This window comes from Rhinichthys klamathensis, unplaced genomic scaffold, assembly GCF_029890125.1.
Source record: "Rhinichthys klamathensis goyatoka isolate OS25496 unplaced genomic scaffold, OSU_Roscu_1.1 h1tg000414l_1, whole genome shotgun sequence".
Taxonomy (NCBI): domain Eukaryota; kingdom Metazoa; phylum Chordata; class Actinopteri; order Cypriniformes; family Leuciscidae; genus Rhinichthys; species Rhinichthys klamathensis.
This window is the reverse complement of record NW_026606914.1, coordinates 324874-352759: the sequence shown is the minus strand read 5'-3', so window position 1 is coordinate 352759 and position 27886 is coordinate 324874. Positions and strand designations below refer to the sequence as shown.

General features: G+C 37.5%; 2 protein-coding genes across 3 annotated transcripts in view; one reads left to right on the top strand and one right to left on the bottom strand.

Annotated features, from left to right (window-relative positions):
• The first annotated feature begins 1561 nt into the window (after window positions 1–1561).
• hdac3 (histone deacetylase 3) lies at window positions 1562–17823 on the top strand. Its single transcript, XM_056235202.1, has 15 exons — window positions 1562–1731; window positions 3835–3917; window positions 4663–4805; window positions 5897–5978; window positions 6535–6591; window positions 6688–6743; window positions 7223–7356; window positions 8228–8308; window positions 8633–8706; window positions 8784–8848; window positions 8928–9017; window positions 10450–10508; window positions 12583–12662; window positions 13261–13418; window positions 17379–17823. Exons 1-15 carry the CDS (start codon window positions 1677–1679, stop codon window positions 17446–17448), a joined length of 1287 nt encoding a protein of 428 aa, XP_056091177.1. The 5' UTR covers window positions 1562–1676; the 3' UTR covers window positions 17449–17823.
• A 190-nt stretch (window positions 17824–18013) lies between these two features.
• The window catches only part of myot (myotilin), a 51112-nt gene continuing 41239 nt past the window's right edge, over window positions 18014–27886 (bottom strand). For both annotated transcript variants that reach the window (XM_056235199.1, XM_056235198.1), the window contains exons 14-17: window positions 26898–27105; window positions 24239–24404; window positions 22815–22948; window positions 18014–18721 (exon numbers count right to left, since the gene is read on the bottom strand). In XM_056235199.1, coding sequence (XP_056091174.1) covers window positions 18591–18721; window positions 22815–22948; window positions 24239–24404; window positions 26898–27105 — 639 coding nt within the window. In that variant the 3' untranslated portion in view covers window positions 18014–18590. The remainder of the gene's footprint in view (window positions 18722–22814; window positions 22949–24238; window positions 24405–26897; window positions 27106–27886) is intronic.

Genomic DNA, 27886 nt, shown 5'->3' with positions numbered 1-27886 from the left:
GACTCAAGCCTCTCCTCAGTAAAGACACATGAACACCTGCTGGAAATCTAAAGAAAAAGCACCTAAAAGCCCCTCAGACTGTGATAAACAAGATTCTCTGGTCTGATGAACCTCAGTTCCAAGCGTCATGTCTGGGGGAAACCAGAGACTGTCCATCACCAACGCTGACAGTCACCAGATTACAGCATGTCACTTCTCAGACATTCCTCGTCCTCGACCTGACAAAGGGCGATTCAACAAGTTCAATCATCAAAAACCAGAGCCGAACAATGCAGACAGGGGTAGCACACTGATTCAACAAAAACAACAAAGTATCTGTTGCCTTCTGTGGGTGTAGTTTGAATTGGCCTTAAAACATTAAAAAAGGGATGTTTTGAACATTCAGAGAACACTCAGAAATAACGTTTTCATAACTTAACGGGATCATTATAGCTAAATGTTTTAACCTATTTTTGTTAGGGATCAGGTGGTGGAGAGGAGAAACCTGAAAATGTCTGTCCACTGACGGCCCCCATCCAACCTGACGGAGACTGAGAGGATCTGTAGAGAACAATGGCAGAAAATCCCATTCAAATTATATTCTTTTTTTTTTAACTGATCAGTTTGATCACTGAAAGAGATTTTATTTGGTTTTTGTAAAGAGTGTGAAAATCCTTAAAAAGTATTTCCATTGGCATCAGAGTAAGGCCTCTTTTTGATTAAATGTAGCCTATATCAAATAGCAACTGCAATTTATGACAAAATAGTTACAATATATTTTTTGGGGCCAAATCTTGCAGACATATACCTTAAATCAATAAAATAAAACATCTAATAAAATCGAAATAAAGTGAAAATATTGGTAACACTTTACAGTAAGGTTTCATTAGTTAACTACATTTAGTTAACATGATCTAAGAATTAACAATTATTCTACAGCATTAATTAATCTTTGTTTATGTAAATTTCAACATTTACTATTACATTATTAAAATCAAAAGTTGTATTTGTTAACATTAGTTATTGCACTGTGAACTAACATGAACAAACACAGAACAGCTGTATTTTTATTATTAATTAATGTTAGCAAAGATTAACAAATACACCAACAAATATATTGCTCACGATTAGTTCATGTTAGTAATGAGGCGTCAGACTATAACCAAATAATTTTTTTAAATGTAATTATTTATTTACCTGCATGGCATGTAACTATCCACAAGAGAACCATAAACATATATTGTTAAATTATAGAAATGTTGACTTAAAGTCTCAGGAGTTGGCTACTTATGGTAGGGCTAAATATTTTATATCAAAGGTGTTCAGCTGACAGAGTTTGGGAAGGCCTGGACCAACTGGACCATTCAAGCCAGCCAAAACTTCACCCTTTGATCGATATTAATCAATAACAATAATTATTGTTATTTTTATTCAAAGTTTTAAAATGTCATTGTTATGCTACTGCTAGTGCTACTGTATCGAATTGAAATGTGTATTTGCTTTACTAGTTGTTAGGTGGCGCTGTGCTCCATAATCTCCTCATAGCAGCAGCAGCAGGAGCCACGAAGAAGACTGGGGGAGTTCTTCCGGTTCTGTAATGAAGATGGCGACAGTTGGGTGCAGAAAGTAAATAATAATAAAAAAAAATATTTCATTGTGCCAGAAACCGCCCTTTTTTATTTAGACTCTGTGACGAAATGTCGACCAGAACGGCATATTTCTACGACCCAGACGTGGGGAATTTTCACTATGGTAAGATGTATCTGTGTCTGTTAGCAGATGTGGCTAATCAATGAACACACTGCAAATGCTCACTCTTTACTTTATAAGGGACGTTTGATTTGATCTTAAACTGGTATGCCAGAAAATCACGCTATATATTTATTGCACATTTGTGCACTATACAGCAGGAACCAAAAGTAAAAAAAAGAAAAAAAAAAAGCTTTTATTGTGCATTTCATTAATTTAATACAGCATTATAATTTTCATTAAGACGCACATATGTCTATGTTGTGTTGCAACACTAAAGCTGACATGAAAAAACCTGGTGATCCTGTTCAAATCATCTTGATTGGACAATATTCAAAAGTTTTCAAATATTCAAAACATCTTTGCGTCATTAGTTCACAGTCACTGGTAAATATAGTCATGGTGGACTTTTAGAAAAATCATATTAAGTTGAAATGCAGTTCACAGATAAAGTAAGAAAGATTATATGCGATACTATTTGTGATTCATTGTTAAAACCTGTTTCAAGTCTATAGTGTCTTGTAATATATTGTTTATAAGAGGAACTCCATGTAAGAATTGATAACTATGATCTTTATCACAGAATTTGACAACAGTAAGTCAAATCCGGTCCCACTTTATATTAGGTGTGTTTAACAAATATGTACTAACATTTGCCTGCATCAAATTACAGCTGTTATTAATTTCTGTAATTACATCTATAAGTGGGTGAACATGGGGTTTCAAGCATCAATACCTCTTTAAATGTTATCTTTATTTCTGTACATTAGAATGTGTTTACAGTTGTTCTGAGAAAAATAAATAATGTCTACCATACATTTTTTTTCCACAGTTTACAGAAGACAGCCACTGAAATGTCATTCAGTTTAAATATAGTTTATATACAAAAAATCATTGTCAGGAATTTAGAAAAACAACAATTTAAAGACATTACAAATGATAATTAATTGTATCAAACTTTATTATTTGCTAATATCCTTCAAACGACTAGGTTTTACCCATTTGTAAGCAATACGTTTTTGTAAGGAGGAAATAAAATTCATGTAAAATCTAATTTAATTCAGTAGGCCCACATATTCTTAATTTATTATTTTGCAAATAATTTAATAAGTACGACTGAGAATAAGTACATTTATTTAATTTTTACATAAATATATGTGTTACACTGAATGATCGTGGTTTGTTACTCTGAATGACGTTTTGTCAAAACTAGTATTGTCATTGTTTCCATTATTGCAATGTTTTTAGTATTAAGTATGTATCATCAAATTAGTTCTAATAATATTCCTTAGAAGATTTTTGTTCAAACTATTGTTACACTGAATTGATGATGTCACGGACTGTCGAATGATCAGTTTTGTTACTACATGTATTTACTATACTACTAATTATAAATAATGCACAATTATGAGTAACTATCCATAACTCTATAGAGTTAGGGTTAGTTACTCGTAAATTATGCATAATTTGCCATTATTACTAGTAAATACATGTAGTAACATGTAACTAGGTTACTAAGTACAGTGATGTAGTTAATTAATATTACTCAGTAACTACGTCACCTGAAAATAAAGTGTAACTTCAGTTTTTTATATGATTTCAAAATGTTTCCTGTTACTCTGACCTCTAACAAACTGCGTATTCGGGACAAAAGTCTCCTGGTTATTTCAATACTTAAGAAAAACAATAAGACGTAGTGTTTTTAATAAATCTCAGCCTATATCTTGAATAAATCTTGAATAAATCTTGGTATTTTGTCTGTTTATTTAAAGATGTAATGGTAAAATCAAAGTTTGGACCATTACACTAAATTACAATTTTGCAGTTTGGAACATTATTTCACCCATATTTTGACATTTTATTTTAACAAAAGTTATTTGAAACATCGAAGTAGACACTTTACTTGCATGTAATAGGTTAACAAATATTTATTTTCATGTAAAGGACACCAATAATGATGAGTGTAAGTACAAAGTGAAAACATCGTAATGGACAACCCCAGCTAGGCAACAGCATTAGCTATGAGTGATATTTAGGGGCAGAACATCAGGTGAACTACAGAAAGCACTTTTTTATTATTCTCCCCTCTTGTTTTTTTTGCTCCAGGTGCAGGACACCCAATGAAGCCTCACCGACTGTCTCTCACACACAGCCTTGTCCTGCATTATGGACTCTACAAGAAGATGATGGTATGATCAGTCCGGGGTGTGTTTCCCGTACAGCGACGTAACTCGCCGCTTCACAGTACGACGCATCGTTGAAGAAATCAACTAGCTAGTCACGACTGTTTCCCGAAACCATATTGTCGCAAAGTGGCCGTACAACCACGTTGGTTTATGACATCACGCACGTGGTGGAGTAATCACTTATTTTAATGAAACTGTTTGAGATCAAATTAACGCTAGATGTTTTGATATAAATCTGAGGATTATTTCTCATTTTTCTCAGTTATTTCGCTGTATTTCCAGATTCAATCATTGGCTCGTTCTTACATAGTAGAGCACGTTCGCACATGCGCAGTCTTCAAAAACTGTGCTTTAAATCTCTTGACAAACTCAAAGACGTAAAACACATTTGTATGTGTTCTAAATAAAAGACTCAGTTTGGACTGAATGTCAGCTTGCTTATTTTGCTCAAGATAAGGATTTATCAAGTCCACATGTCATGCAATCTAGAAACTCTGCTTCTAACCACAGGACGAGATCTGTCGTTCCACAACTCTGCGATGCCGTTTGCGAATGTTCGTTGGAACGATGGCTTCGGGAAACACCGACTCGTTGAACTGCTGATAACGACAGAACCTGCGACCATAGTTGGCTAACGATGCTTTCGGGAAACGCACCCCTGTTCAGCACTTGTTTAGTCCAATCACATTTCTCTGACAAGAAGCGAATCACATCAGATGCTCATGAGCAAAGCTCTCTCTCTGTACAGGTTTTCAAACCATACAAGGCATCCCAGCATGACATGTGCCGGTTCCACTCGGAAGATTACATCGACTTCCTGCAGAAGGTCAGTCCCAACAACATGCAGGGCTTCACCAAGAGTCTCAACGCCTTCAACGTAGGAGATGACTGGTGAGTCTTCCCATATATATATATATTAGTGCTGTCAAACGATTAAAATATTTAATCGCAATTAATCGCATTAATGTCATAGTTAGCTCGCGATTAATCGCACATTTTTATCTATTCTAAATGTCTCTAAAATGATTTCTTTTTGTCCCATTATTTTTTTCTCATTTGAATGCTCTTATCAACATGGAAAAGTGGATCGGCTTGCTTTGTGCAAATGTTTTTTATTGAAAACAACATTGACATATACAGTGTTCAATTTCACACTAACATTCTCACTTGGAGCAAATAATCTCTCACACAATGTAACACTGTCCATCAATAAAAGGGTGAAAGAAATACTGACGAGGTCCTGATATTGACGAGGGGGCGGAGAATTCGCATCAGCTGTGTGTGTGTGTGTGTGTGTGTGTGCTTGGCCATCATCAAGTGGTATTTCAGACTGGACGTGATAGCTCAGTTCACAACGACAAAACACACAGATCACTTTGGTCTCGTCAAATGGGACCATTTGGCAACTTTTTAAAAGTAAACTTTCCATTCAGAATCTTATTGGCATCCATTTCGGAGTCTCGCACTCGTCATCCACTCAAAACATAACGCTAACCTACTATTTGGCCGGCTCGCAAGCCCAAACGAGTGTGTGCGGCGTCATGCCTGTTGTTTTGTTTCCGGTCTAGCTAGATCCGCTTGCGCTTTGGTCGACGAAGCAACACAACGTCCTCGCGCATGCCGCGTCCTGTTGCAAAAGCATGTGAAAAAAACTACAAAGTTTGCTAGGCCAAAAAGACCGTTAATCTCGCGATAAAAAAATTGACGCTGTCAAAATGGGTTTGCGTTAACGCCGTTAATAACGCGTTTAACTGACAGCCCTACTATATATGCCTTTATAATTAACTATTTTAAAATCATTTCATTGTTGAAGTCTTTATACAAATTTTGGCTTAAGATTTAAAAGTTTTAGGTTACGAACTAAATGTATTTTAATGAATGTGAACATAAGTAGCAACTCTGCTTGCTATAATATATAGTTCTTCTTTTAAATGTTTAATTAAATAAGACTTTTCTAATAAGTTGTCCTTTTTTGTTCTTAGTCCTGTCTTTCCAGGTCTGTTTGAGTTTTGTTCGAGATACACAGGCGCCTCCTTGCAAGGAGCAACTCAGTTAAACCACAAGGTCAGGTGGTGGAAATGTGGCGCTTACACATGAATTATACATTGGAAATCTTCTTCTTCTTTTTTACCTGGAATGTTTCGAAATGGATTTTTGCACAGCACTATATATAAAAATATATTTTAAATCTATATAAATAATCATTTATAATTTTATTTCATTCCTTTTCTTAAATATGGTTCTTAGAAAAAGGCTGAAATGTGAGGTTTATCATTTGATTCAACTTTGTTTTTGTCCACCCTGTATTTGAACTGTAAAGCGTTTTGTTTTTACAGTCATTTTATGGTTTAGTATGTCACCATAGACGTTGCTCTACCCGCTTATACGGTGTTCATTTTATTTCTGCAGGCCTTAAAAAGGTCTGAAAAAGCCTTTCATTTGATTTAAAAACCCTGCAAATACCCCGTGTTTCGTATTTTGTACACTGTATTTTTTTTATTAAATGTAATAAAAAAAAGAAAAGAAAACATGATTAGTGGTACAGATTAGTACAGATCTTGAACTCTTTGAATTCCTGCATTGTTTTTGATGAAGACTAATTCAGTTGTTCATTGTATAGATATGTGACATTGCCATAAACTGGGCTGGAGGTTTACATCATGCTAAGAAGTTTGAGGTGAGCGTCTGATTTCTCTTCACATCTTCACAGTTACCTGCACTTTGGAAGAACATCATGTGAACACAAATAAATGATTTTATTTTCTATTTTCAGGCGTCTGGATTTTGCTACGTGAATGACATCGTCATCAGTATTCTTGAACTCCTGAAGTAAGTGAGAGATGGGCAGGAAGTGACATCACACCAAATAACGAGATACTCCTGATGTTTTGCATTTTAATTTGATTGTTTGCTGTTCACTCACACCTGTGATGAATTCTTATTTTAAAATGAATTTCCGCACTACTCGGAGTATCAAACGAAACTGCAACCTGTTTGTTTTGTAACGAATAGGGCAGACATAATAGCATTGGCTCAACCAATGACATGAGTTTGAGGTTGAAGTGCCTGTTTGTTTGACCAGTGTTAGTGCCTGAAACCTGTTTGACAACAGTCTTTTTATTATTGCAGTTACTTTTGTTGATGATAGTGGTGTGGAAATGACACACTTTTAATATGACCTTGGAAAAACTGCATCCGTAATGATAGCATTAGCTAAATGCTTTATGAAACGGTTTATATGGAGAATAGAATGAACACGTGGGCTACAGCTTATCTCTACATATCTTCACTGTGTCTGTCTCTGATAGGTATCATCCACGTGTGCTCTACATTGACATTGATATTCATCATGGTGATGGTGTACAGGAAGCATTTTATCTCACAGACAGGGTCATGACTGTATCCTTCCACAAATATGGGAACTACTTTTTCCCAGGAACTGGTATGATGTACTTACTTTCTGATATAAGTCATGATCTATACAGTGTTGTGCACTTTCGGTTCAGCCAAGGCTTAAAAAAAAATCAAATCAATCGGTTCACTCCAGGCAGAATCAGTATTTTAACGTTTCAGTCATTGAATTCGTTCTGTAACCATTACCGTTCCGAAAACGGTAAAAAACGATAAAAAAAAGAAGTTTTGCCTATATTTTATAGAAGAGCTTCAATGTTAAAATGTTAATATAATGACACATGCAAGTGTGAGTATACATAAAGTCATAATGCTAATTTGTTTATTATTATTATTATTTATTTATTTAATACTAGCGGTTCTACGCTGAAACCAGCTAAAATGGCAGGTTAAAGCACACCATGCTGGATATAATCTGCCATTTATTTTCACTTTAATTCCTTCAACGGTTGGTGATGTATCGTCGGAAAAACTCCTGAGATCCAAAAGTTAATGCCAGCGACTTATCAATGATGACTTTTCACTCGCATTACATTCACGTCAGATGCTTCAACGTCTCATTTGAATGGGCCGTACTATTTGAATTCATGATTGGTTGACTGCCAAATTAAAATATTAAAAAGAACGATAAAATTACGTTATTATATATAACCGGTTAATGGTCATTTCAAATAAGCATTTCTGTTCTGATTGATGAAACTTGATTGTTTTTGTTTATGTTCCTATTGCTATTTCGCTCATTTTTGTCTTCGTATCTTGAACCTGTTCAGAGCTCTGGTTTTAGCTGTTAATCGCACATTGGAAAGATAAATTCATGTTTTAAAAAGAAGCAACTAAACAGCTTAATCTTCACGGACACACTGTACTAATAATACACTGTTTTTGTTGTTGTGTGTGTTAAGGTGATATGTATGAGGTGGGAGCTGAGAGCGGTCGCTACTACTGCCTCAATGTCCCACTGAGAGACGGCATTGATGACCAGAGTAAGTTGATTTATGGTCTAATATTCACATTTGAGTCTTCATACAGTTAAACGTACAAGTCTGAAAAAGCGTAGTTTCACTCGGATCATGTAGGCGTAATAGCAAAGCCATAGACTGCTGTTTTACTGGGTGAAATATGGACTAAATATCATTCAATCACCTTCACTGACTGAATAAAGAAACTATGTTTTGGACAGGTAGTAAAGAAAAAACAGCCTTATGTGTGAAAACGCACTAGTTTGTGGGTAAAGCGGCGAACTAATATTGATTTCATGCAAACATAGAGCAAGAGGATTTAAGCAGTTTTTTCTTATGTATTCTCAGGCTATAGACAGCTGTTTCAGCCAGTCATCAAGCAGGTGGTGGACTTCTATCAGCCGACCTGTATCGTTCTCCAGGTGAGAGCACACACTCTCCGTCAGGTGTAATATTGTGCCGTTGTATCGGTTGCTCATCTCTCTCGTCCCGTCTGCAGTGTGGAGCAGATTCTTTAGGATGTGATCGATTAGGATGCTTCAATCTCAGCATACGAGGCCATGGGTAAGAGACTCCAAACCCATTTTGAAATCTTGAACGTAAAACTCCTTGATAATCTCATTTGAAACACGTGTATTTGTAGAGAATGTGTGGAGTTTGTGAAGGGCTTCAAAATCCCGCTGCTTGTGCTGGGTGGAGGCGGCTACACGGTGCGAAACGTTGCTAGATGCTGGTGCGTTCATTCATTTATTACTTTATCTACATTTAGTGTAAATCATCAAAAGAGAAAAAAGTTCATTTTAAAGGGGTCATATTATACTTCTCTCTCTCTCTCTCTCTCTCTCTCTTTATAAATTTTTAATAAAGAGTTTTTAACAAAAATAAATTGTACACATGATATAGTTTTACCATAATTTTATATCACCATGAAAATAGCCACAGAAGCTGGCATGCCATTAAAAACAAACAAACAAACAAACAAACACACAGGCTCTGGGTTTGCTGTCAAGTCAATAACATTTTAAACTTCCTGTTTAATAATAGCATGAGTGAAAAGTCTGAATAACTAAAGTGAAAATTCATTGCCATTGGCCTTTACCTCTAGTTTGCTCATATTAAAGTGTTGACTCTCTTTAAACTACTAGAGGTGGGCAAAATTAGTCATTTAGAAGATTTAGTAATTAGAAAATTAGTCATTTTTAAAGGTGAACTATGCAGGTTTTTTTTTTATCTCAACCGAACAGCTTCGGAGTCATTGGAATGGTTATATTACTCTTTTCGGGTTGAATGGTGGTCGTTTCACACTTCATATTTCACACTATCGTTGCTTAAATGACTGCAAATTAAATGTTGAAACCGTTAAACTCTCATCAGACTCTTTGACAACAGCTATGTTTCACTTAAGACAACTGAATTGCATCTTAATTGATCTTTTCTGAGAATTGTTTACTCTCACTTACAATAAAACCGACCATCATCCAAATCCTTTAATTACTTTTTAACACTCAGACCATCAGACTTTTCACCTCAAACAACAGTCTTGTTTTTATCAATACTTTTTGATAATCGCTTACTCTCGCTTAGAACAAAACCAACCAATATTTAAATCTCTAAATTAGTGCTGTCAATCGATAAAAGAAAAATCAACTAATTAATTGCTCATTTTTCTGTAATTAATCACGATTAATCGTACCTAACATTAAAGTTTTTGATATAATTTCACATTTAATCTCCAAATTAATGTAGAAACAACAGTAGCCTATATCTTCAATGTTTGTTTAATGGCATGTTTTTATGAAAGAAGGCATCGCCGAGACCAACACTGCTACTCTCTATGAAATAGATTTTTTCCCCTCAATTTTAGCCATTAAATATAAATCAGAAATGTACCTTTTATTTCACTTATTGCATGTGAAGAAAAGTGAAAAAAAGTGTAAAGTGTTTCAAAACCAGACCAGAGAGCAAACGGTTTAGCCATAGATTTCTCTGAAGAATGCTCTTTGGTCTTTTTTTCATTTTGTTTGCTTTTTAGTTTTCATAGTACATAAAGGTTTTTTCAATTAAAAACAAAATGACCCCTTTAAGTTCTTGAGTATATAATATCAATGCTGTCTGACTATTATCTTCTGATATTTTCATTAATGCATCATAGCTTTCATTTTTAGGACATTTGAAACATCCTTGCTTGTTGACGAGTCCATAAGTGATGAACTACCATATAGTGGTAAGACAGCAACTCTGGAGAAAAGATATCAGGAATTATTCCATGTTTCTGTTACATATTATCTCGTGGTGGTTGTGTGAATTAGTGTCCTCTAGGTCAGTGGTTCTCAAACCTTTTGGGGCCAGGGATCCCTCATTGGGTGGAAAATGTTTTTTTTTATTACAGAGCTCATAATTATTATTATTATAAGTTAATGTGGGTGGGAGTTGTGGACACACTATGCTTGTTTTATTGATGCAAAAGGTCTTAATAATACAGCAACACCAGGTCAAACTTAAGTTGTTGAAGAAAAAAACGTCAAAACATCAAAAATAATGTAAAATACCGGTAAATAAAACTCGTTTACAAACATTATTATATACAAGTATTTTATTCCCTCTTATGTTTATTTTATAAAATAAACATAAATTATAGTGGTATTTATTAAGGTTATTTTATTCATTAAATTCAGCATAAACTAATTTATGCACTCATCTCTCATTCAGCACAAATACATGTTTCCATATTCACGTGTATTTGGATGCTAAACTATTATTTATTATGGCAATAATTAGGGCTGGGTATTGACACAAATTTCACGATTCAATTCAATTAAATTCATTACTATAATATTGAAGGTTAAAATTACTGATTTGTATACAAACACTTAATACACTCAAGGAAGTTGTTATAATAATAGTTATAATACTAGCTTTACAATTACATAATTATATTTCTACTCCAATTTGGTTTTTGAAGTATAAACATTTAAATGATGGCTGTCATAAAAAATGTATGGATTTATTCAAACATGCATTATTGAAGAGCATTAAAAATTATAATGAATATGTAATATAGTACATATTTTTAGCAAAATGCTCCTCGAGAATTAATTTTTCTATCCGACTAACGAGTTTATGGCCACTGAATATGGTTTTTCTGAGCTAAATGTGACGTTATGTGACATTGTTTACAAGCTGTCTTTCCGCATTTGAAACACTGATTGAGCTCACATGAGACATATGGATTTCCATAAGTTGTACTGTATCTTTTAACATACCTTCTGATGTTCATTAATGTTTACTTGTTGCTGTAACTGGTATTAAAGTGGAGACGCTTCTCTTGAACTGAGGCGCCACAGCGATCTGTCACGGCACATTAAACAGCGCCAGAATGCTTTATTTTTTTAATTTCGGAATAAAATGGACATCATTTGAAATCTGAGACTTTGTTTCATATCAAAAGTGTAAAAACACAAAGCTTTTTGCAATTTATTGGATGGGAGGCGCGCTTCATTCATCAACAGGATAGACGATTCTTGGGATTTATTGGTTCATAAAAATAAGAATCGATTAAAATGGAGAAATCAATATCTTTTACCCAGCCCTATAAACAATGCTTTGTACTTCACTCATGTTCCAATATCCAGATAAAACGGCATCCTTCACATGCGCAAACAATCTGTCTGGATAACAAACACCAGTGCGACGGTAAGGCGGTCGTCACGCTGACAAATTGAGCCAAATAAATGTCTATTTTTGGCCGACTGGGTTTTTAGTTTGATGATGAACAGGCTGTGATGTTCAGAGAGCAAGGCTTTCTTTACTTATAGCAGCGGAAAACTTATTCATGAGCATACAGAGAGTAATTCAAAATCATTCATCATTCAAAACTGTAAAGGGTCTATTTTGTACAGTCAAAATAACTAAACGTTTTGCTTTTGTAAAATAAAGAAAACAAAAGGAAGCACTTCCTGCCGTTTCAGGCTCTTGGTCTCCTCGAACTGTTTTTTGGAGCGTGTCACAGAAATGAACCGAAACTCGGCGTATACTTGCCTCTCAGACTTGAGAATTACATCTATACAAACCTTAAAGTGTCTACGTTTTCCTACATTAAATGCATTAAATAAATCCGGTCGCAGCACGTTTCAGATGATAAAAACGCAGCCTCTCGTCTGTAGAATACGGCTTCACGGTTGCTTTGAGAACCCCTGATCTACTGTAGGTTACAAGCACTGCTTTAATACTGCCCCATATTACTGTTGTGTTGATGTTTGTAAAATATCTTCTCATCTCTGTATTTGTCCTCTGCACAGAATACTTTGAATATTTTGCTCCAGACTTCACACTTCACCCAGATGTCAGCACAAGGATAGAAAACCAAAACTCTAGACAAGTATGCATTATTTTCCTCAGATATATTGTTTGTGTCTACAAACATGTCTTTACATTTACATTTGTCTTGACGTACAGTAGGGTCCGAACGTCTCAGACCACACACACGCAAACTCTTTATAACCTGGGAATGAACGAGTCGAGGATCTCAATGTAGAACCAATAATAATGAAAGATCAATTAAAAATGTTTTGTATTCAGATGATCTTTGGAAGATCTTGTAACGCTGTCAATAAAGCAAAAAAAAAAAAAAAAAAAAAAATACTACACTATTCTCAAATTCATGTGCATTTTTTAAATTAAACTTGACATTTTTGTATTAAATGATAGTAATGCATAACAGAAGCATTTCCGCAAGTTTACATCTGAACTTTAGTTTTTTTTTTACATAAATCTGGCATTTGAATATTTTCAAGGACAGGCTTACCCAAATGGGGTTTGTAAATTAAAATGATTTCTGATTTCATTTGTAGAAATACTTCTAAAGGTTGGAGTATTTGTTAGAAACCTCAGGTGGTGCTTCAACGTTTCATTGGTGTTCAGGAGACCGTCTTCAGCGCTGTGGCCACTAACCAGTGCTTTATTACCTCGTTTTGCAGTATTTGGAGCAGATTCGTCAAACTGTGTTCGAGAACTTGAAGATGTTGAATCATGCACCAAGTGTTCAGATCCATGACGTTCCCTCTGATATACTGACTTACGAGCGGCCGGATGAGGCAGATCCCGATGAGAGAGGATCCGAAGAGAACTTCTCTAGGTGATTATAACACTAACACTGTTCTTCTGAAGTCTTCTGCTCACCGAGGCTGCATTTATTTGAACAAAAACACAGCAAGAACAGTCATATTGTGAAATATTAGTATTACAATTTAACTGAAAATAACTGTTTTCTATTGTAATATATTTTAAAATGTAGTTTATCCTGTGATGGCGTTTATCCTGGCATTACTCCAGTCTTTAGTGTCACGTGATCCTTTAGAAATCATTCTATCTGATTATAGAATTTTTTAGCATTATAGCATTTCTGATTATTATTAATGCTGAAAACAGCTATGCATTTTAATTGTTGTTGAAACTATTATATCCTTTTTTCAGGATTCTTTGATGAATAGAAAGTTACAGCATAAAGATAATTTATTTAAAAATAGGATTTTTATTTGAAATAAATGTACTTATTTGAAATTGAATTTTTGGGAACAACGTAAAAGTCTCGAATAATTTATTTATTTTATCAAAAAAATTATGATAATAATTGACCCCAAACTTCTACTATATATACTACTTCCAAATTTTGAATACAAATATTGTCATTTTGATCATTTATTTGCAGAAAATGACAACTGTTTTTAGACTTTAAATAATGCAACGAAAGCAAGTTTAAATTTATTTTTAAACAACTCAATACTAATTTTTTTTTTTTTACTTGGGAAGAGTTCAGAAGTCAATATTTGGTGGAATAACCCTGATTTCCAGTCACGGCTTATGTCCTGGCATGTTCTCCACCAGTCGGTCACATTGCTGAGGCACATTTGCTTTATATCACTCCTGGTGAAAAACATCCAGCAGTTTGTCTTTATTTAATGTCTGGTGAAGCTCTTGATCACGTTCCAGAAGTGTTCAGTGGTTCAGGTCTGGAGATTGTGACGGCCATGACGGGGTCTTGATCTGGTGCTCCTCCATCCTCAGCTCCATTGTCCTGGCTGTGTGGATTGGAGCTTTGTCCTGCGGGAAAAACCAGTCGGAGCAGAAGGAAGACATTTTTTTCCCCAGGATAACCTTGTACGTGGCTTGAGTTATGGAAGTGAAAGTGAAGTGTAAAGCCCAAACAATCTCTGTTACTGTAATTTCCTATTATCACTGTAAAGCTACTATAAAACCATCTATATTGTTAAAAAGCACTATATAAATGCTATATATGTGTCCGTCATAAAGACAGATCTTCCTGATTCAGTTTTCAGCTTTGCCCAACACCTGGGGCCTCATGTATAAAACTTTCTGTAGTTTTCATCCTAAAAGTGTGCGTACGCTCAAAAGACAGAATTTGCGTACATACAAAAGTTTTCAGATTTATTAAACCACGTGTACGGCAGAACCTGCGCAAAATACCCTCTATAAAACCCAGTCAGCGGAGGATAGAAGCATCTCCACCCCGAAGCCATATGTGGAGATTACAGAGCCTAGTTTTACTATGCATAACATCATCTGCTTATTATTTCCATGCATATTCCCATCCACGTGATACCAAGTTTAACACAAGACATTAAAAAATATGATACAGACTGTGTGCTGTCACATTACATTGCTGAAAATCATTCAGTAGGCTATATTCTTGCCTTGGTTTAGAATTAATAAATCAATATTGTATAAAAGACATTTCAGAGAAGAATTATTCCCAATCTTTTCCACTAGCCAAATAGTTTTTATTATTAATTACTATTTTAGTCCTTTTTGCTTTACACAAATCAAATGCATGCAATTTTGCCCATAAGGTAATCAAATATTTTGGAATGTTTATACGTTTTTAATGGCCTTATTTTTGCATTGTAAATTATTTTCTTACTCAGCACATCACTGACAAAACATTTTAAAAATATAATGTGCATATCTTACAGTTTCCTTCAAAGTCTATCCTTCAAATACATGGTATTTTTCATAATATTGGGAAGGGGTTATAATTCGGCCACTGTCTAGAGGCTGTACAGTACTGTGTCATCGGACTTATTCAAACCGGCCAATGGACCGTTCTGTCACCGAGCGAGTCCTTCGTGTCTGGCATTATGCCGTCTAGGCTCTGTTGCTAAGCCATCTGCGCTAGAGGCTGACATTTTTTCGGGAATCCCACGGGTCCCGGGATTCCCGTGGGATTCCTGCAGGATGGGAGTCATCTTTGCTATTAATCACGGGATTTGGACGGTACAGGATAAATGGTTAACGGGAGCAGACGGGAGCGGGAATCAACCAATAGCAAAGACGTCAAAAAAAAGAAAAAAGTAAATGCACCATTTTGTAGTTTCCTTTTAATACGCCTACAATGTAACGCAATTAAAAAATAACTACTCGACCCAGCCGTCCCAGAAGCCATTCAGTGCTTTTTGTCACGGCTTACCGCTGGAATTCAAAGAGCAGTGATGGAGGGAGCTAACAGCCGCGGAGAAGTCGATGTGGCAAAAAATGATTTACAGTGCAAAGTCAGAAGTAATGACATGTCTACTCAATCCAGACAATGTAGATGCACTTTTGTTCCTACACAGCAACATATAACTAAGATGGACTCATTATGCAAGAGCATAATTTATGAAAATCGTTAACATGTAATTAAAAGAAACTATAAATGTAAACTATAAATATATTGTTTACTCAACAATAAATGAGTAAAATCCAGCTTTATGTGCTGTTTGGGTTTATTAAACTATTGTAGACATGGTGTGAACTATGTACTGTTTTTCTTTTATTTGCCGTCTTCCATTTTCTGGAGAAAATCTAGAAACAGGGGCTCAGCAGCTGGTCTAAAACAGGATGGAGAGCAGATTAAATCAAATTCTATGTATTAACTAAGCACTAATTGAAGAAAAAAAATAAATGGGAGCGGTACAGGAGCGGGAGTCAGTTTAAACAGGAGCGGGATGGGAGTGGGAGTCAATTAACCAGGAGCGGGATGGGATGGGATTATTTTTTAAACTTTGGTCTGGGAGTGGGACGGGACAAGATTTCTTTCTATGGGAGTGGGACGGGACAGGAGTGAAAATCCACTCCCGTGTCATCCTCTAATCTGCGCATCATTGATCATTATTCACGTGACAATATTTCGGCTAATTAGAAGAACACAATTTAAAGCGGAATCAGACCAATCATGACACGGTAACGCTTCCTTTTACAGTACAGTACTTACGTGTACTTGCCTAGAAAGTACTGGCTAATATAAGGTAAGTACATGGGTTAGGGGTAGGTTCAGGGTTAGTACCTAGTTATTACCCAGTAATTATAATTACTATAATAAGTACATAGTAAGTAAATGGGTAACAGGACTGTAAAAGGAAGCGTTACCCATGACACAAGCAATCCTCGCTGTGGTTAAAACATTATAACACAGCTTGTTATATTTACATATTTACGCCTATTTTCACATATTTACGCCTAGTCTATTTTTGAATAAATCCTGATATGTGCGTGGAAAATTGCATACGCAAATTCCAATGCCCTTTTTGTGTGTACACAACGTTTCTACATCAGGCCCCTGCTCCTCTAATGGTTAGACGGAGACCTGGAGAGTCCTACAACCCAGTCTCACACACACACACACACACACACTGTGTAGTTGGGTGGAGGATTGGTGATGTTCTGGTGCTTCTTCAGGAAGGCTAGAATCGGACACATGAAAGCTGTGATTGGAAATCAGGGTTATTCCACCAAATGTTGCTTTCTGAACTCTTCCTAAGTTAAAACATTAGTATTGTGTTGTTTAAAAACGAACATAAACTTGTTTTCTTTGCATTATTTGATTTTATGCAAATAAATGCTCTAAATGACGTGGTTTACCTTGAAATTTGGAAGAAATGTTGTCAGTAGTTTTTCAGAAAAAAAAGTTTTACTCAAACACAGATATAAATAGTAAATCCAAAGAAACCTCTAATTTTGCATTGGTCTCTTCATTTTGACGAATGTCAGCTGCTTGACTGCATATTGAATATCCTGACCAACTACGTCTGTTTCCTCACAGGCCTGAAGCTGCGAATGAATTTTATGATGGCGACCATGATAATGATAAAGAAAGTGATGTGGAGATCTGATGAAGAATGGACCTGACTTGGGTCTTTAGCTATGAAGATGTCCATTCCTTGCCATATCTATAGTACTTAACTGCATTGTGATGAGTGTGTGAAAGCCAATTTGAATTGTTTTTCTTCATGCGCACTGTAACTGTGTAGTATGCCCTGTGTAGAACTTTTTATTGTCACAACAGTATTTCATTTTTATCAAAGTTTAGCTATAAAAGGGAACTTCACACTGAGTCCTGTGTACGACAGATACTGTATTTGTATTGAAAAGGATCAGAAATCATGTGATGAATGAGTCCACGTGGTTATGATTAACTGAATATTTTCGCCTTGGCTTTTTCATAATTTGTTTATAGAATGTTTCTGTAATAAATCTGTTGGAAAAGAGCCTTTCTAACTTCTTCTACTTCCATCTACACAGTCTAACCTGTAGAACTGGCCATAAGTGTGCTAGATCCTCCTCAATGACAGTAGTTCAGTTGATTATGCAGTTGTTTTTATGATTTTGTATTGTATTATCTCATCATCGTTGCAGTTTTTTGACGTGATAGTCATAAAAAAACACCTCAGAGATAAATTTATAGTATTCTCACAAAGAAGTTTACTCAAATGTCCATGTCACATGTATAACACAAATGATATCTGTGTTCTGGACTGTAATCAATATATTTGACCATATCCTTTGTTCTAGTAGCAAAAATTTCCTTTTCAAAACATATAACATAATAGTGTACGTCAGAGTGTATCAGTGACGACGCTGCACACACACTATATTCAGCTTCCACAGCTGAGAAACATTACATCAACAACACACATTACAGATGATAAAGAAATCAAGGCATTATTCTAATTTATGTAAATCTGAAACAAAATACATGTTTCCTTGTATAGGGGGTTCACAAATATGTAGCTTTACATGAAACTGGTCATCATCGATTTTTCTAACCAAGCAAACAGAACTAGTGTAGCAGTAAAGTCATGTGTTGGGACGAGGCTATTGATTCCACTGGAATAGTAAACTTTTTCCAATCATTCCTTGGGAAAACATCAGAGGCACTGGATAAAGTGAATTTGACTGATAGAAGGAGCAACTACACTAACTGGGTCATTTACAGAGTAAATCCTGCATAATGTCTCCAGATGCCCTTCAGTGTCTACAGTTCCTCACTCTCGTACAGAGGGGCGGTGTGGCGAGGACGAGGCTCGGTGCTCAACGTGGAAAACTGGCTTACGATGGGAAAGCTTTTCATCGATCTGGCAGGAGGGGTAGTCTTGTTCATTCGAGCTAGAAGAAAATTGGCATTGCTATTTAGGGCTGAGAGACAAAGCAATAAACTGGCAAATTCAGGTTAAAAGAAAATAATTCAATATTTGAGTAGTAACATGCTATTCAGTGATATCACTGTCCTGCAGTATGTATCTAAAAATATTTGAAACAACATTTTACTCATTTTAAACATGCAATCTTATGAGATCACATTAAAGGTGCAGTAAGTGATTTCTGAGAGATGCTGTAAAAAACTGAAATCAACACCCAAGACATTTTTTTGCTAGATATCTGTTTTGTGTGTGCTGAAAAAAATATTGTGTTTGTACACAGACCTGGCTGTGTAAATAATAAGAGAAAAAACAGAGTGGCTTGGACCGAGTACCAAAACAATCCTGTAGCCTATCAGCAGTAGGGGGCGTGTCCACTCATGATGGGGGAGGAGTGAGCCTATCAGCAGGATGGGGATTGTACACATGATGGGGGAGGAGAGAGAGTAAGCCTATCAGCAGTAGGGGGCGTGTCCACTCATGATGGGGGAGGAGTGAGCCTATCAGCAGAAGGGGGCGTGTCTACTCTTGATGGGGGAGGAGAGAGTGAGCCTATCAGCAGTAGGGCTGCAACAACTAATCGATAAAATCGATAATAATCGATTATGAAAATCGTTGTCAACGAATGTCATTATCGATTAGTTGGTCTGCTTATGTCACAGGGAGCGTTTACTGGTGATTGGTTGAAACGGGCCAATCAGGATGCTCTCTGTCTTACACGCGCTTCATGAGGCACACACGCAAGGTCTCTCTCCCTCCGTTGCTCTGCCGCGCGCTCGCGCTACACGGTTTGGAGCGCAGTCTCTTCTGTCTCACATGCGCGCTCTTGCTTTCGTGCTCAAATCCCGGGAGTTTGAACTAATTTGCGAGCCGCTATCAATATGCGGGTGACTTCCAGAACTTCCGGGAGACTTGGGATGTCTGTATTTTGCGTCTCGAGCATCAGGTTGCGCAATCAGTTCGCTCGCAACATAAGTGATGGATTAAAATAGTGCTACCGCAGAAATATTAAATTAAAACGGTCTTTACAAAGCAAAGCACTAAATATAAAGGCAGTTAATAACAGCAGCAGTAAAATATTGTTTTTTAGTCACTGTACTCAGTGGTTTTCAGCGAATGTTTGTGCACTAATGCATCATTTTTCCTGTCTTTTTAATCAAGCCTGTTAGCTTGCTGCGTACCTCCATTACGTTCTCTTGATATAGCATTTGTCTACTATTAAGTTTTAATTGTTTTTCAAACGCGATCTACTGCGGCTCTATGTTCACACGCTTGTTTTCAGTCTTTCTATATTTATTTTTACAAATTATCCTTATAATTCAATTCATTTTAAATAAAAATTAAATGAATTATATATTTGAGATGTTTTTAGTTTATATCTTCACATCTGAACTTGCCATTGCCATCAGCAATTATCATTAAAAACAATGCAAATATTGATATTTGTAAAACTCAATGTGTGGCTTTTGCACTTTTTAAAGTACACTTTTACACATAAATATCCTAATTTAGGGTTTTAGGTAACACTTTATTTTACGATGTGTCCTTGTTACAAATGTTACATGTACTTACTGTAGTAATAACAGTAAATTATGCATAATTACATACAACTAACCCTCAACCTAATCCTACCCTATTCCTATAGTAAGTACATGTAGTTACTTAATATTACTCTGTACTTAAATATATAATTACACTGTAACAAGGACACCTTAAAATAAAGTGTAACCGGGTTTTATTTAGTCATAATAAACAAAAAATCGAATTGAACGTTTTACCCGATTAATCGATTAATCGAAAAAAATAATCGTCCGATTAATCGATTATCAAAATAATCGTTAGTTGCAGCCCTAAGTATGGGGGCGTTTCTACTCTTGATGGGGGAGGAGAGAGAGTGAGCCGATCAGCAGTAGGGGGCGTGTCTACTCATGATGGGGGAGGAGAGAGTGAGGCGATCAGCAGTAGGGGGCGTGTCTACTCATGATGGGGGAGGAGAGAGAGTGAGCCAATCAGCAGTAGGGGGCGTGTCTACTCATGATGGGGGAGGGGAGAGAGTGAGCCAATCAGCAGTAGGGGGCGTGTACACACATGATGGGGAGGAGAGTGAGCAAGTGGGACCTTTGTAGAAAGACTGTTGAAAGATGGCTGAGATATTACCAAAGAGGAATATAACTGGAAAAATAATTGTTATAAGGCAAGAACTAGGACCTGCATTAATAATGGCAAAGCTACCTAATATTGAAAGAGACCTAAGCGGGAAGGCCTGCAAACGGATGCCAAAGTTGCTCTGGTTCTGCTTGATACGTGAGTAACTTTGGTTTTGCTATGTTTCAGATCAACCAAGATATGTTGTTGTTGTTGTTGCACTGCAAAACTCTGTCTCCTCTCAGTGCTGCTGACAGCACTAAAATGCCTCCGCATGGAGACAGGGATAGCTGAAGGTCAGAGTAATGGGCGTGCAGAAAGGTGAATTACTACAACAGAAACTGACCCCTAACCCTTCCCCACACCCTGACAGACAGCTTTCGCGACCAATGATAAAGATCTTTCTCCATCTTTTTCAGCACGCCCCATACTTTGTGAACTCCGAAACAGGATTCCCGCTTATATCTTGGTTAGGGGGTGAGGAACCAGAGCTTCAAATTTGGGGGGAAGAGAGGTCCCTTCGTCCCTGTCCGAACGCCACCGGACACATGCTCCAGGACCCCCCTCTCACTGATCTATTGCCCTCCTAAAGATTAAAGTTTGATTGGCTATATGTCGATAAAATTTTTTAATACTTTTATTTATACCAACATATTTATTTATATATCATGTTTTATAACGGTAATTAACATATGCCTAAATTTTACGTAAGAATCTTTCAGCAAAAAACAGTGTTTAATTTACAAACTTTTATTTTGAAATGTAATTTCATTTAGTGGAAGTGAACGTATTTGCATGTGGAGACTCTGGCCCTCTGGCCTCTTTTTCGAGTTGACGCCTGTTTTGGATTTCTCTGGTCTGCAGCTATATCTACTTGAATGGTCCGTGCACATAATTTATGTCAGTTTTTGTCATCAGGAGTGTTGTGGATGTCAGCGTACACCATCCGCGTGCAGCCCAGTTTTTGTCTTCTCACAACAGCACATGTGTGAGTGACTTGAGCGCTTGAAAACAAAGTCCACTAGATAAGAGCTGTGCGTGTAAACCTCACTCCCCTGATCTCAAGAGGTGCACCAGCGACTGATGCTAGAGGTTGCGGTCTTTAGCCACCTTGATAGAGCGTCCGCCTCCCACGACAGAGACCACAGTTTGAATCCCGCTGGGAGCGGGTTGAGTAGGACCGGTTACACGCACACGCCTAACACGTTTTTCGAGAGGCTGTTCACTGCAGAGCCAATGGGTGGCACTTGATGTCCAGCTCCCCCTTGCTGGACGTAATGGGTGGAGCTACAAATATGTTTATTTGGGTGTCAATTTCAAATGAAGTTTTATGTAACAAAGTTCTGGAGGAGCACGTTCAGGTAATCAACCAATCAGCACAAGAGGAAGCCGGTATAAATATAGCCTTCCCTCGCCGATGTCCCATGACAGTTGCACAGCATCCCTCCACCACCCCATCACCTCACTCTTGGCTGGTTTTCTATCCCAGGCAAGGAGGGGGAGCACTCTGGGTTCGGGCCAAATTTCCCCCGGACAAGCATAAATTTACTATATCTGATTTCATATACGTGTGAACTCAATATCAAATATCAAGAGTGTTTCTCAGAAATCACTTACTGCGCCTTTAATTGAAAGACAACTTGGAATGTTTGTACTTTTATAAATTCATTTGTCAAACAGGGCTATGTAAAATGTGATTAAAATGGAAAAGAAATGGTGACCATTTACAGCACCTTCCTATACAATCTACAAATCCTTATGCATTCATATACTTTTTAACTTTATCAATAAAAAATGTTTTACAATGCCAATGCAAAGCGTTTAAGCAAAAGTTCAGAAAAAAGCTAAATAATACTCACTCACAAACTTTCGAACAAGTCTCAAGATAAAAAGGTAAATAGAGTACATGCACTTACTGGCCACATCCAGCCTGGCATTGCATGTGGACATTCCCGCTTCATTAATGGCGGATACAGTGTACCAGCCTGCGTCAGACTTTATCACCGGATCGATGATCAGGCACTGCTTTCCTGAACTGTCCTGAGAAAGACTGACATACCAAACATGCAGATGTCAACAGAGACTGCTTTATGAAGCTTTCACCTAAAAACTATCATTTACTGTTCAGACAATTAGAGTAAACTTTAATGGAAGAATCTCTAACATTATGACCATGGGGATTTCTTGGGTCATTGTCTTAATTTCTGTCTGATTTCATTAAATACTTTCTGATTATATATATTTTTGTGCACTAGACTGGAGGAGAATTCAAGAAAGATCATAACTCCATCATCTGTTTTGGAGCAGAGTGGAGAGATCTGGTGCCATATATCTGAAGTTTGGAAACAAACAATTTCACTGAGAACATGTGTGAAGATCTGTGAAACAAACATTTTTAATAAGTTTCCCACTTGCCATTCCAAAACATGACTTTCTTTTGTGGAACATAAAAGAAGTAATTTTGCTGCATATATTGAGTACCATTCAGTGTAGGGCAGGGGTAGGCAAGTTCGGTCCTGCAGAGTTTGGCCCCAACACTGAAAAAAACCTCTCCTGCCTATAGCCTTAGTAATCCTGAAGACATTGATTAGCTTGTTCAGGTGTGTTTGATTAGGGTTGGAACTAAATTCTGCAGGACAGCAGCTCTCTAGGACTGAACTTGCCTAGTCCTGGTGTAGGGGAATGGAGATGGTCAGCTCTAAGACATTATTAACAGACTAAAGCATTTGTTCTGACATTTTAGTGACATTAAGATGTGCTGTGACATTTGAGTGGATGTGAATGCCAATGAGATTTGAGAGGAGGATGAGGGGACGATTGCTAGTGAATACTGATTTAAATGTTGTCCTGTTCCTCACACAAAGCTTTAAACTTTAAAGACTACGAATGTAGCACATGAGACTTCATTTATGGTGCTTTTGTTTCGTCTTTGTAGAGTTAAATAACTATAAAATAGCGTTTGTGTTCCACAGATGAAAGAAAGTCATGGGTGGGGAACGACTTAGTGACTAAATGACGACAGAATCTTTTTCCTTCTTTGTGTGAATGTTTTCTTTAAGCAGTTGTCCAAAAAGCACACAAAATGGATCAAAAAAATTAATTTAAGTGTATAAAACTGTGTCAGACTGTAATGTGTAGTACCTGAAAAAGGGTATCAGAAAGAACAGTATTTAATTATAGTACTCAGGAAATAAATCAACGAGCACGTAAATGACAGGTGCAAATAATGTAACCATAGGAACAAATGAGGACATGTTCAGAAACAAAGGAAACAGGGCAGGGATACTGTATAGGAACAAAACAGAATATCAAAATAAGTGTCCATAATGGTGACACAGACCTCATTCTCATGGGGTCAATCCGCAGCATTTCCTTGTCTTTCTTCCAGTACAGCTGCGGGGTTGGAGACGCAGTCACCTTACACTCGAGCCTGACGCCGTCTCCCTCCAGAGCTCGAGAGTTCCTCATCTTCACCACAAATGTGGGAGGACACAACTGTTCATGAGCTGAGGAGATACAGTCGACAGTTACATGTATTTTCACAATCATCGTGTCATATGTCTGTGGTCACTAATGTATTGTGTTGCATGTACACTCACCTAAAGGATTATTAGGAACACCATACTAATACTGTGTTTGACCCCCTTTCGCCTTCAGAACTGCCTTAATTCTACGTGGCATTGATTCAACAAGGTGCTGAAAGCATTCTTTAGAAATGTTGGCCCATATTGATAGGATAGCATCTTGCAGTTGATGGAGATTTGTGGGATGCACATCCAGGGCACGAAGCTCCCGTTCCACCACATCCCAAAGATGCTCTATTGGGTTGAGATCTGGTGACTGTGGGGGCCATTTTAGTACAGTGAACTCATTGTCATGTTCAAGAAACCAATTTGAAATGATTCGAGCTTTGTGACATGGTGCATTATCCTGCTGGAAGTAGCCATCAGAGGATGGGTATATGGTGGCCATAAAGGGATGGACATGGTCAGAAACAATGCTCAGGTAGGCCGTGGCATTTAAACGATGCCCAATTGGCACTAAGGGGCCTAAAGTGTGCCAAGAAAACATCCCCCACACCATTACACCACCACCACCAGCCTGCACAGTGGTAACAAGGCATGATGGATCCATGTTCTCATTCTGTTTACGCCAAATTCTGACTCTACCATCTGAATGTCTCAACAAAAATCGAGACTCATCAGACCAGGCAACATTTTTCCAGTTTTCAACTGTCCAATTTTGGTGAGCTCTTGCAAATTGTAGCCTCTTTTTCCTATTTGTAGTGGAGATGAGTGGTACCCGGTGGGGTCTTCTGCTGTTTTAGCCCATCCGCCTCAAGGTTGTGCGTGTTGTGGCTTCACAAATGCTTTGCTGCATACCTCGGTTGTAACGAGTGGCTATTTCAGTCAAAGTTGCTCATCTATCAGCTTGAATCAGTCGGCCCATTCTCCTCTGACCTCTAGCATCAACAAGGCATTTTCGCCCACAGGACTGCCGCATTCTGGATGTTTTTCCCTTTTCACACCATTCTTTGTAAACCCTAGAAATGGTTGGGCGTGAAAATCCCAGTAACTGAGCAGATTGTGAAATACTCAGACCGGCCCGTCTGGCACCAACAACCATGCCACGCTCAAAATTGCTTAAAGCAACACCAAGTAACTTTTCCTCAGCGGTCGCCATACAGGTTGGAAGCAGAATTGTCCATTACCGCTGTCGTAAATAATTTAGCCTTCCGCAGCCTACTGTCGCACGCGCACGCTCGCTGTTTATCCAGCACCCGCTTTGGAATCAACAATGGCAAACATCCCAACCTGCAAGAAGTCAAGGTGTGCAAAGTGTGCACACCTTGCGAGTGAGGCACACTCGCAAGGTCTCTCGCTCTCTCCCTCTCTGACGTGCTCGCGCTATGTATGTTATGCGCGCAGTATGTTCTGTCTCGCATGCGCACTCTAGATTCCGGCAGATTTGAACTAATTTGCGGGCATCAGGGAGACGCTATCAATATGCGGGAGACTCCCGGGAGACTTGGGATGTCTGCAATGGCCACAGACAATTTGAGGAAGTGGTGGGGGAAGTGACGTATGCCGTAAAGCAGTCGAATTTTGTAGTTCTTTTTGTCCTCGGGTTACTACCCGAAACCCAAAGTTACATAGTGCAAGTAAAAGCGATACAGACCCCGTCAGGCTATGGCAGACGTGTCATTTAACCTATTGTAAGTCGATGTACCATCACAAGGGTCTTGGAAATATATTATGAAGGTTGAAAAACTATATAGTGTTACTTTAAATCACCTTTCTTTCAACTGCCATGTGATTGGTTGATTAGATAATTGCATTAATGAGAAATTGAACAGGTGTTCCTAATAATCTTTAGGTGAGTGTAATTATGTTGCATTAGGTAAGACAGTGGTTATTGTTTAATATTCAGAGTAGTTACCAATGCACAAATGCAGTGGAAAACAAAATCATGATCAAACATTCCATCATCTGATAAAATGACTGGAAACTGTTTGCCGTGCAAAAGTATTTTTTCCCCTCGATTTTTCCACATTTTTCTTCATGTTGCAACCTGATTCTATAATGCTTTAAATGTTTTTTTTTCTTCTTTTTTTCCCTCATCAAACTACACTCGATAACCCATAATGACAAAGCAAAAATCTGATTTGTGATAACATTGCAAATTTAGTAAAAAATAAAATAATTATATTGCATAATCATTCAAACCCTTTTGTGTGGCACTTGAAACTTAACAACATGATTGAATATGATTTGGAAAGGCAGTGTTTGCTTTTTAATGAATCTATGAAGTACAGTATGCATATTTATGTGAAAGAAATAAAGCATTTCAGCATAAGGTTGCAACATATGAAACAATAAATACTTTCACAAGGCACTTTATTTCAAAATAAAAAAACACTGAAATTACAACACAAGCACACTATTAGAGAAGATAAAAGTTTACAGGTAATGTTATACAGGTAAGAAAAGACTGCTCACCAATCACATCCAAGCGCACGGAGAAGTGGCTCTCTCCAGCACGGTTCTTTGCAACACATTCATATACACCAGCATGATGAATGGTCACTATCTCAATAATGAAGGAGTGGACACTTTTCTCACACACTAGCATCTTATGGTAATCATCAGGTCGGATGGGTTTCCCATCCAGATACCAAGAAATATCTGGGGTTGGCAAACCAACAACCTGCAGGAAAAAATTAGGAAAAGCTAGATGTTGGTCTACTAATGCTGCGTTCACACCATGTTGTAATGACCGTAGTCTCGTGATGACAATACGTAACGTTCTGTTTGGAGCCGCTCATGGTGCAAGTAGGAGATCTCAGAAAATTCCCATCTTACAAGCTGTAATTTTAATCTCTATGAAGACGTGAACGCTTTTTTACAAGCTGAAATCATCTGAAAATGACGTTAACACACATTAAGATTTTTGTTACAATTTTAGTTCGGTTAAAATTTTTCATAAACTCTAGACTCTGTTAGACTCCACCTAACCTTGCATCTATCTTGGTTGCCATCAAAACTTTTCTAAAGACAGTCGGTTCCTCCTAAAGGCCTGTTCACACCGGGACGAATTTCGTGCGCAATATTCGCCGACGTTTAACGCCTCGTGACTAAACAAAGGGCGCCAATGTGAGTGTGCACACCGACGCGAAAAACGGCATGCGTAAAAGCGTCTTTTTTTTTTTAAACGCCTCGGGTTCGTTTTTTTTGGTTTGACGCGCCGCATCAAAAACTATCCGACCAATGAGATTGGCGCTTTTGCTCACGTGTCTGGAGCTTCTGAAGTTACAGTAAAACACAACTTGGGGGCGCTCAAACACAAAACGGTCTTGCCGAGCACACATACGTAACGGCGAAGAAGATATACGCCAAGTAGCGTCTACACTGCCGAGGAGAAATAAGACGAGGAAGATGCGAGGCAAGATGAATGTAGAGCTGCTGGTCTCGTTGGTGTCGGAACATAA